Source organism: Berghia stephanieae, chromosome 3 (genome assembly GCF_034508935.2).
Source record: "Berghia stephanieae isolate SIO BIC M18660-M18661 chromosome 3, UCSD_Bste_1.3, whole genome shotgun sequence".
NCBI lineage: Eukaryota > Metazoa > Mollusca > Gastropoda > Nudibranchia > Aeolidiidae > Berghia > Berghia stephanieae.
The window spans coordinates 83,932,541-83,944,590 of NC_088362.1; the positions used below are offsets into that span (position 1 = coordinate 83,932,541).

Below are 12,050 nucleotides of genomic sequence, written 5' to 3' on the forward strand. Positions count from 1 at the left end.
TTGCATCGCCTGGAGCGTTTATTTGATGATATAAGCTGTTTTCATCATCACCATCATCATCATGATCATCATCATCATCATCATCATCATCATCATCATCATCATTATATTTCTCCGACAATATAAGCTTGAGCATAGCTGTTATAATCAGAATCGGCTACTTTTTCTTTTTTTTTTTTTTTAAATTAGCATATCAAGTAATTTATTTATTTGATTCTTGTTTACTTCCAATTATTATGTGGTTGAATTTGCTCTTTAGAAATTATGTTTGAATTTGTGTGCTGTATTGTCAAACATCCTAAAAATAATCTTTGAAACTTGAATCTTATTAATTTTGTTCTTGCTCACAATTCATTTGGGATTCAGATAGCTCAGTGGGTATACCAATGGCCTTTAAAGTAAAGGGATAGGTACCGATCCCTGTGGCAGTCAAGATTTTTTTTCTGACCCGCTGTCGACCCAGGGGCGATTAGGTAACTGGGACTGTAGACGTTTCGAGAATTGCCCTTCATCAATAATCAATAGTCTTAATTAACAAGGCATTGCTCTTTGATTTTAGATAGTGTAGACTTTTTTTATATATAGCTACCAAATTTTACGCACATGCAGACCAGCAAGACAGGAATATTTTTTATAGAGGAAAACGGTCCGCAGACAATCGCGGAGAATATTTCCATACCAGTAGTAAATGATTCCAAACAGAACGGCTGGAGCGGTGATAGTCGCCTCCAGGTGCCTCCAATCCCTGATTAAATATGCAATTCCGGCCAGACCCATGTCCCCGAAGCTATTGAAGACCAAGCTGATGAAAGCTGCCATAACACGATATTTAGGTCCTACCAACTCTGTTGCTGGGGAAAATAACAACAATAATTATGATAGGACGTGTAGTAGTAAAAGTAGTAGTAGTAGTAGTAGTAGTAGTAGTGGTAGTAGTAGTAGTAGTAGTAGTAGTAGTAGTAGTAGTAGTAGTAGTAGTAGTAGTAGAAGTAGTAGTAGTAGTAGTAGTAGTAGTAGTAGTAGTAGTAGTAGTAGTAGTAGTAGTAGTACCAGAAGTAAAAGTAGTAGTAGTACCAGTAGTAAAAGTAGTAGTAGTAGTAGTAGTAGTAGTAGTAGTAGTAGTAGTAGTAGTAGTAGTAGTAGTAGTAGTAATCGTAGTTGTAGTTGTAATAATGATAATTATCATTATTATTATTGTTATTATTATCATTTTTATTATCATCATCATCATCATCATCATTATAATAATAATAATAATAATAATAATTATATATATTATTTATTATTATTATTATTATTATATTATTATTATTATTATTATTATTATTATTTTATTATTATTATTATATTATTATTATTATTATTATTATTATTATTATTATTATTATTATTATTATTATTATTTATTATTATTATTATCACCATCATCATCATCATTATTATTATTATTATTATTATTATTATTATTATTATTATTATTATTATTATTATTATTATTATTATTATTATTATTATTATTATTATTATTACTACTATTATTATTATTATTATTATAAAAAAGCACTTCAAACTACTAGAAGGCACCGTTATCTTATTTATCTTTTGCATACAAAATCGGTTGTTTCACTCAATCGGAGTCTGTCGCTTTATGTAAAGGAGGAGGAGAAGGAGGAAGAGGAGGAGGAGGAGGAGTAGGGGTGGAGGAGGAGGAGGAAGAGGAAAAATGAGGAGGAGGAGAAGGCGAAAAAGAATGAGTGACATACCTAATGTGTAGGCCACCAAAAAAGCCCCCGTGAAGGCAGCTCCTTGTAGGAAATACATCGAAAGAAAGAGAGCCATGGAATTTGCCAGAGAAGCCATTGTTCCTGCCATCAAGAGTAGTAGAACTGCAGTCAAAATCATCGGCCGTCTACCAAATCTAATGAAGTGAAGAAGATTCTAAATATAGTTGTTAAATTGATTTATTTAACTTATATGGGGGAATTAGGCTATAATCGTGCAAATTCGGGTAGAAAGCATGATAATGTGTATACAGGATATCGAGACCCACAAGAAGACCCGCTATACAACCACTCTGGCCATTAATATCCTTTCGTTTTACTCCGCCTTTGTTTTTCCATATTGCGCCTCTATCAACCAAGGGAAATAACCGCGTTTTTCATGGTCATGGTAATCAGTTTTAATCGATATACAATGATTGAAACAGGTTGTTACATGATGTAAAATCATTTCAGAATTTAAAGAAAAGTGTTGAACCTATAAAATAATGGTAAATTCGTTGAATTTATCTCTTCTCTTTCCAAAGACCCATCATTCCTCTTTAAAACAAAAAAAAAAGACATTCCCACAATTGTGACATCAAAACGGTATTATGTTGGAATGATTTAAAAGCTGGAAATTGAGTTTGTAGCCAAAATATGCTTGGCTTTAAATTTAGATTGGCAGATTAAATACGATGTGTTAAAAAACACTGAAAGTTCATATTTCTCATCTTTTAAACTCAACTTTCTTCATGTAATATCATTCCGACATAATACCAAATTGATACTTCGTATCATGTTACATGCACCTCGCAGTGCTAAACTCCACCACAATGTCCTACCAAGCCAAAGATCTATGCCATACTCACTTTTTTATTACAACAGGTCATTGAACAATCGTAAAGTCAAGTACTCAACCATATCGTATTCAAAGAACTGAAGAAGTAACAGACAAAGCAAGAAAGAAAAATACAAGAAAAAAATCATCCAAAAAAATCAGTCGACCTTGACTTGTTCAGTTCTTTATTTTACACGGGTGCCTGCTCCTAAATTTCTTAATTTGATTCATACCATAGCCAGCAAGATAATGATTGTAAAGTGTCTTACACAAGGACACAAGATTACAGCTAGCTAGAGCTATCTGCCAATCTCACTATGCAGTCACTGACCTCGTTTTATATAGTTTGACAAGAATCCGCACTTAGCCAAGTGAAAAAATTGCGCAGCAATTTTTTTCACAGTAATGTTTTTTATCTGTTTACAACTGCTGCACTGCAATAGATTGCTCATTTTCTGATCAGAGGATAAAGAGGCTTGGCCACTGGTCATCGTGTTGTTCAGTTTCACTTAACCTAAACAAATCAAATTGACTGCGGATTGATCCTGGGATTCTGACTGGTGCGCATCAGTGGGGTTGAGCCAGGGACCATTTAAGATGGACAGGACACCCTTGGAGATTATACCAAAGATAATGATCAATGTTAGAAGGGAGACCAGGGGATGTGAATAGTAGTGGGAAATGTATTTGAGAATACGGAATGTAGACACAAGTGGGAATTGAATTTTATAACAACTGGAGATTAAACCCAGAACTTTTAGATGTGATCACCAGGTGAGAAGTAAACCTGGTGATATGGGATGGCGGCACAGATGGGGAATGAACTTAAGGCTGTACGATGTAGGCGCAAGTGGAGAGTCAACTCGAGACTAGAATATGGGGTCCAGAATATGGACACAAGAGAGGAATATACCTACTTTTTAAGATGGACACCAGCGGGGAGTAAACCCATGGCAATGGGAGGTGGACACCAGTGGGGAGTGAGCCCGGCGCGATGACAGGTGGACAGCAATGGGGAGTAAACACTGGACCAAGGGATAGGGACACCTGTGGGGAGTGAACCCGGGACTTTGGGAGGTGGACACATGGGGAATGAACCCAGGACTATGGGAGGTGGATCTCAGTGGTGAATGAGTCCAATGCTTTGACAGGTGGACACCAGTGAGGAGTGAAAAGGAGGCAGTGAGAGGTGGACACCACTGGGGAGTGAACCCGGGACCATTGGAGGTGGATGCCAGCGGGGGAGTGAACCCAGGGCTGTGTGATACGGAAACTCATGAGGAGTAAACCTGGGGTGATAGGACATGTTCAACAGCAGGAACTGAACTCGGGACCATAGGAGGTAGACACAAGTGGGGAGTGATCCTGGGATCATGAGAGGTCGACATCGCTAATGAGTAAGAGCGGAACCACTGGATATGGACGCCCAGGACTTTGAGATTTGGAAACCAGTATGGAGTGGACACGGGGCTATGGGATATGGACACAGTGGTGCCCCCTACGTGGGTGGGAACAATGATAAGTTGTGAAAGGTTCGTTTTATGCGAGAATATCCGTTATATCTCTTGTCTGTTTTTCATCTGAGTTAAAATGAATGTTCAAATCGCCCAATATTGTTATTTTGTTCTGTTTGAAATTTAGTTCAGTGATGAGATCAGTAAATTCTTTTAAAAATTCAGTTGGTAAAAATTTCGGAGTATGATAGATGCAGATACCTATGTAAGAGGTGTTATTCCATTTCATTGTTATTTGCACGGATTCAAAACTAACGTAACCCTTTTCGTTTATGTTGGTGATGCCCTTTTTGAATCTCTCGTGATATATAAAATTAAGCTATGCCACCGCCTTTTCAGTGATAAATAAGAGAGCAATGTTTTCATCGATAATTAGGTCAACTACGTCAAACGTTTTGTTGCGCACTGTGTGTTTATACAGCCAAGATTAATGCGGTCTGTGTCAGAATGTTTGTTTGGAATTTCTCTGAGCACATGTCTTTGTGGTGTCTGATCAATGTCTAAATTATATTCAGTGTTGAATGTCTGTTTCTCGTTGTTTACATTTTCAATATTGTCAATGTCGTAATGTGTGACCTAAAAGATAAATCTGGTTGTAAGCAATACTTGTTTTTGAGGGCTTAACAGTCACAATGATATTGAGTTGTATTAGTTTATCTAATACCCTTCCGAGTGGTGCAATATGTTTACTCTACGTTTCGGAGTATATACCCGCGTCGTCAAAGTGACAATGTGTTTGGTATGTCTTGGAAAAGAATGCGCATCATGCGCTGGAAAGTACTTGCTGCTGTAACTAGACCAAACGCTAAATAGTTAAATTCTAGTAGTCCTTGTGGTGACTGGAATGCAGTCAATTGCTTGCATTCTTCTATAAGGGGAATTTGGTAATACCCTTTGGCAAGATCTAGCTTGCTGATATACTTTGCTTTAGATAGCTCGGCAAATAGATTTTCTTGGTTTGATATGGGTTCGGCGTCGAAGATTGTGACTTCATTTAGCTTTCGAAAATGCATGCATAATCTTATGTTACCGTCTTTTATTTTGACAACAACGATTGGTGAGCAAAACGGGCTCGTAGAATATTGCACTATGTTAGTCTATCATCATTTGTAGTTCTTTCACTACTGCTTCTTTTGAATGAAAGGGTATGGGGTAGTTTTCACTGGTATTGTTAGTTAACCTAATGTCGTGTTCGACAATTGAAGTATTGCCTGATATAGATGTTAGTACAGATTGATGTTTTGCGATTAGTGACTTTATGTTTTGCTTCTGTGGCGCATCTAACTCGGGGTTAATGTTTACGTCATCTGTCTATTGATTCATTTTCCCCGTATAACGGGAGAGGGGGATGATGAAGCTCGCCTTCATCTTCCGATCGTCTTCCGATTCAATGATTAGACCGACGCTCGCGTTTTCGCTTTGAAAATTATTGAAAACCGACGCGGGATTACGTTCAACATATTGTTTGAGCATGTTGATGTGTACAGTTTTTGTTTTATCGCCGATTTTAATATCCATAGTTTACTCCGGATCTAACTGCGATTACCTTTCCAAGTTAACAGAAGTTTCTTAGTGTCATCGGGCAAAAGTACTAGTAGCCTTCCCGATTTCCTAGATTGAATTTTCTAGCTTTGCTTTTTCTATCTGCGTAACTGTTGTATTTTTCTACTTTTTCACAAACGGACCTTTGTGCTAGTTTGCATGTGGACTCAATCCTATCTTTTAGATTTTTTACGTAGTTGGATGCGAACATCATTTCTTTTCCTTCACGTGTTTCTCCTTTGCAAGGGTCTGAAACTACATCGATTTGGCCTCTCGATGCATGAGTACATGAGTTCCTAAGGTGAGAATCCGGTTGATTCTTGTGGTAGTTCCCTGTACGCAAATAATAATATCATTGGTAAATACCTATCCCAATTGGAGGGTTATTCTGAGCAAACTTTATGGTGCATTGTTTTTATTATGCCGTTCATTCTTTCACAGAGACCATTGGTCCCTGGGTGCCATGGTGTTGAGAATATGTGTTTGATTCCCATTAGTTTCATTATCTCGGTCTTGGTATGTTAGGTAAACTGATAATATCTCGGTATACCTAAGCGTGAAAATATTGTCATGAGTGCTTCGACTATATGGCCGGATGTCGTTGATTTAAGTGCTGACGCCTCTGATCAGCGTGTGGCATAACCAACCAAAGTTAAAATGTGTGTGTTATTTCTCTCAGACTTCAGTAAATGTCCAATTATATATATGCTGCAGCACGAGAATATTTTTTTTATCGGCTGTGTCGGCAGTAAAGGGTGCTTCGGCACTCTACCTTTCGCAACTCGCTTTTGACAGGTATCGCATGATTTAACGTATTTGCGAACATCTTTTGTTATACGAGGCCATGTGAATGGTCCAGAGATTCTTTTAAGTGTTGACGAGCTACCTACATGACCTAACGCAATTGAATCGTGTGCAATAGCTAATATTTTGTTACGGTAGGAAATTGGAGCTACAATTTGTTTGAAACACTTACTGCCTTTTGTCATTGATCTATACAGTATATCGTTTTCAATATTGTATTTTGTTTTTGATGTTGTAGTTTTGTCAACAAGCTTAAAGTAATGTCATATGGAATCATCTTCCTTCTGTGCCTTACCAAATTCATTGTGATCAAAGTTTTGTGGCTCTAGTGAAATAATCATTGGTGACTCTTGTTGTTTGATCATAGATTATCTAGTTTCTGCTGGGCAAGCTATTCTTTTGCGCAAGTTGTAATTCTTCAACATTTTCGGCATTGTAAAAGGCACCATTCTAGTTTGCCTGTGTAATATGGTGACTCTATACTCTATGTAAACATTTGCGTTGTAAAATGTTTCAACGTTACCACTGAAGGTTATGCACTGAACTTTGTTTTCAGTTTGATCTTCATCTTTGATTAGCGAAGCCCCAACACCCACGGTAGTGCATCCTGAATCCTTAAGCGTAGCGCATTCTAACCCGTTTACTTTGCCCTTGCCAAGCTTAAGTGAACCTGAACGGTATGTTTGTGTGAGTAGAGACATTCCCTTTACACAGTAAACGTTTATGTTTTCTGACGATTGAATCAGCTGTTTGGAGTGAGTAGTGTGTATTGAAGCAACTTTTGAACAGAATTGGCATGTGACTTTAGTTTCTTTCTTTTGCTCTGAACTGTTGGGTTTAACACTTTGCGCTGCGCTATAGTTGGGTTTGTTCACGTTGAACGGTTTGTTTTGCTCTTTTGGCTTATTCCCTATAATTTTGACATTAGCTGACTGATTTCTTTTTGACTTCTATATTCTGAACCAGATTTTTCATGTTTTTGAAATTCATGGGGGGGGGGGGGATTTTTTTCTGACTCCCGCGTTTAGCAATCGTTGTATTGTAGGGTTCGTTTGTGACCTGACTAAGCGGCTTTAATGGATGTGCGCTTTAGTAAAATTCAGCGCATTTCTTTAGCTCTTCTATAGTGTAGGTTTTCGTCTTTGAAGAATGCGACAAACTCCGGTGTGCATGATTGATACGCGTGGTTTTTAAGAGTTAAGAAATAGAGTCCGTCAAAATCGCCCTTTTTAACATTTGCAAGTTCAAGCCACCTGTTTAAAAATTGAGTCGTACGATTTAGAAACGTATTAAAATCTTTTTTTTTCACCAGTTTGGAAGCTTTCAGAGTAACCGTCTTCGGTAAGGCGGAATTTTTTAGCAATGCATCTTGTATTTTATTGTAGTCATTCGCATCTTCGGGTATAGAACACCTTTCATGGTTCACCTGATAAACAGTTTATTATTGCTGAACTTAATTGGCTATCTTTCCACCCATAGGCTCGTGCTTGGATTTCAAAACGATGTCGAAAGGATTCGGGACAATCGGTATGTTCATCAAAAACCGACATTTTTGGAATTTGACTTGGTATTCGTCTGTTTTTCTTACTTGACATCCTTGGCTTACTTTTGTCTTTTCAGTTTCTGCTTGTAATCGCCTAACTAACATGCGTCATGTTTCGTCCTTCATGTTACGTTTTACTGTTGACTTCGGAGCACGTTAAACGGATATTCTGCTAAATAAATCTTCGAGGTTTTTTTCGTTTTCAAGTGCATTGCCATGATCTGAAACGGTCAACTTGCCTATCGCTGCAGATGTTACACAATTTAAATTTCTTCCTGCCGCTACAATCATCTTTTGGGTAAATTTTGTTGTTTTCTATACCTGTTCATCAACTCTCTTGTGGTCTGTTAGTAGGGGGATTCGGTAAAAAAAAAAAACAAACATTGAATTGTGCAAATTAGGGTTGAAAGCATGAAAATTTCATATGTTGTAGAGTATGAAAAATCCTCTAATTTATGCTATAGAACCACTCTGAGAGATAAGTATTAGTTGAGATACAACCTTTTTAAGATTGGAAAATTTTGAAATGGACGACAAAAAAATCCGTTCATTCCTATTCTGTAAACATTCAAAACAAGGCGATACAAGGTTGATTTACAGCATCCTTGGATTCCCATTGGTGACTATTTTTAGCGTCAAACCGGATGTTTTCCTTTCACTAAACTTTCGATTCACCAACTATCCAAATTGCTATTCAATTTTGCTAGTTTTGAGGGATTTCTATCATGCTAAATTCTATAATAATAAATTTTATTTTTATCTGATTTAGCAAGAATAATCAACTAAATACACTAATAAAAACGGACAGACAGACTTGCAAAACACAGCTCGATTAAATGTCGGCAACGGTGTTGACACAGACATGCTCCTTTTCCCCTCCCCCTAATTATTTTTTATTTCAAAAACACTGCAATAATCATTTTACGTGTTTTATAGCCTATTTTGTAAAAACTCGATTATCTGTTATTGTCCAAATTTACTCTATACGGATGGCTTGTTTTGCATAAAATAGGTCTTGCGTGTCTTGCTGGTGGACCATTGTGCAGTTAATGTAGCGTTTTAAAACTGTAGCATACCTGTGCATTCTATATGAAATTCTCACAATTAATAGTTGAATAATGATGGGTCTTTAAAAAAACAAAAAAAAACAACAAAAACAAAAAAAAGAGAGAGAGAGAGAGAGAGAGAGAGAGAGAGAGAGAGAGAGAGCGAGAGAGAGGGTGGAAGAATATTACATATGACTAAAAAAGGAATGCGTTTGTATGTTTTCAGATACAATTAACATGGCAAAAAGAACTTCTCACAGGGACAAGTTTTTATTAGTATGTCAACTAGATAACACCACGCTAACGTCTCGTGTTTCAACCATCCAGGAATACACACGCTACAATTCCTACTACATTTTGTTTTATGTTTTCGACGTTCCTTTTGCTGACGAAGGGTTTTCCCCGAAACGTCCATTGTCTGTACTGTTCCCATCCGAAGCTATTTGTTAGCTACTATAAATGTTTCAACAATATATTTAAATTGTTGAACGCACATTGTATTCTCGTTATTTTCCTTGGATTAGTAATGCTATATAGGGAAAAATAAAAGTGCTAAAACGCACTGTTATAAAATATTGCGAGAGTGGTTCTATAGCAGATGTCACTCATATTGGTCTTAGCTACCTGTATGCCAATTTTCATGCCTTCAATCCCAATGTGCATGGTTTTAGCCTAATTTCCCCTAATACAATGAATATGAAGAAAATATATGTATTTACGCAGTTAGTTCCGTTGTTTAATTTAACTGTAAAAGGGAAAATTTGAGGCCTTAAACCCAAACGTTATGATTGATTGCCTGAGTGGTTTTATAGCAGATTGGCTTTTAATGGGTCTTGGTAATCTGTGTGCAAAGGTTTATGCTTTCAACTCGAATTTGCACTGTTTTTGCCTAATCCCCCCCCCCCCCTCCCCCACATTATTATTGCTGTTGTATATCTCCTTTCTGGTGTACGTAATAAGCTGTTTATGGGAAATATTGCGGTATCTGTATAGTCTGTTTTTATTGTTTTTATTCATTTGTTGTTCACTTTTGTTGTTAATATAGTACGCTGGTCTATGTCGTACTTGAATACTTTTAATTATTATGCTCACCATTATTGATTGTAAATTTTTACTTTTTTACAGTGGCATGTGATGTACGCAGAGACAGTTATGAGATCTTTATTAGCATAAATTATTGTGAAGGGGTATAATAAAAATGAATATAACCTTCAAAATGTGAATGAAAGGCATGAAACAAAATGTTTTGACGTGTTGTTTCCTGATACTAATTCCATATTATTGTAGACCCTAGTGTGGTTGGGTAGGTACGAATTTTTAGTTTAATTCTTTGCTTCTGACTTCTAGCCTGGACCTCCCCAGTTCGAGCCCCGCTATGGTAGAAAGCAAAGTTGATTCCTGAGAAAAGACTCCTTGTCCGCGTTCTCTCTCCATTTTCTATCACTATCACCAGTTACAAAAGTTTCGTTTTTACTGTTTTTGTTAATTGCTGAAGAAGGGTTTCGAGCTGGAAACGTTCCGTGTTTGTTATTTGTGGGGTTTTTTCTTCATATTTTCTTCTTTTTTTTTTTTTTTTTTTTTTTTTTTTTTTTTTTGAGGCTGTCGCATTCGTGTAAAATATCTATTCCACCCTGACATGTATTCAACCATTCTAAACAATGTCTGAGCACAAAAAGAACACGTGAGTTATCATCCTTTGAGTTGTCAGATTATATTACTACAATTATTTCGCTGAATGATAAAGCTTTATAGCGGTGAAAACAATTCTAACGTATTAAAAAAATCACGAGTCCAACTAATAAAATAAGATGCACATTTAGCATTAATTCGCTATTGAAATGTGGCTTTTTAGCAACAATAATACATCGACACGTAAAAAGTGCCACCATTATAAGAACGTTCACTTGTTCAAAAATTCAAACGCAGGAGGTCAAGAATGGTATAAAATTATGTAACAATCTTACATGTCCGACAACTGGCCAAAGATCACCGCCCCCACAAGTCGTCCAGCAAAATAGATTGACTTGGCCATGGTTCGCAAAAACTTCTTGTCACATACAAGATTGAACTGTAAAATAGAGAAAAATGAAATTGGTGCCATCATATTGCGGTATTCTCAAAATAAGCACATTTTGAAATTATTGGCCAGAAAACTTGTCCTTCAAATATAAATCGATTAAAATGACCCTCATCTTGTCAAAAACTCTTAAACTTGGAACATCACGGAAGTCTTCAAGGAAGTCCCAGGTTTGAGAGTTTTTAACAAGATAATTGTCATTTTATTCGATTGATATTTGAAGGAGAAGTTTTCTGGTTAAAACACCTTAAATGTGTTGGGTTTTTTTTTCAGAGTAGGATAGACTACGTTATAGGTCACATCAATGTTCCACAATAGCCAAGTTGGGCCGTCGCTACCCAAAGTCACGATTGGGGCCCGCCTAGAGGCCACACTCAGTGAGAATGTAAACAAGCTTAAGACCTACTTTGACTAGTGGTACCTGAAGAAGAACTATTCTGAAACCGTAGCCACAGCACATCCGGAAACTGAAAGTCAAAGTAGGGATCCAGGATTTCCTATACGAACCAAATCCGAAGTAGCTCGAGGGTACCTTTGACTGCAACCTTACTTATTGGGTCTATCTTGGTGATGTTACCTGTAAGATATTTTTTTAAAAACAATCTTTTGAGGTAGCTGGCGGGAACAACCTTGGGCGCTAACCGTGGCTTATGAGGACTTTCGCTCTGGCACTATGCTATTCCAACGCGAAGTACTGCGCTTCAGTGTGGGATAGAAGCAATAACGTTGAAAGGGTAAATGCAAAACTTTGCAAGTCCAAGCAAGTGGTTTCGGATCGTTTGCAACAACACCTAAAGAATGGGGCCCGGTAATGGCAGCAATCCAGATCCCTGATGTCTGGTGGGAGACAATAACCTGGCACTGGCTTAACAAATAGAGAGGACAACTGGGGAAATCCCTCTCAGACACATAATGGACGGTGCCAC

At 37.2% G+C, this 12,050-nt stretch overlaps 1 protein-coding gene across 2 annotated transcripts in view; it reads right to left on the minus strand.

Annotated features, from left to right (window-relative positions):
* The window catches only part of LOC144968645 (organic cation transporter protein-like), a 43,291-nt gene that overhangs the window by 25,251 nt on the left and 5,990 nt on the right, over nt 1-12,050 (minus strand). For both annotated transcript variants that reach the window (XM_078907190.1, XM_078907191.1), the window contains exons 3-5: nt 11,012-11,115; nt 1,764-1,918; nt 680-851 (exon numbers count right to left, since the gene is read on the minus strand). In XM_078907190.1, coding sequence (XP_078763316.1) covers nt 680-851; nt 1,764-1,918; nt 11,012-11,115 — 431 coding nt within the window. The remainder of the gene's footprint in view (nt 1-679; nt 852-1,763; nt 1,919-11,011; nt 11,116-12,050) is intronic.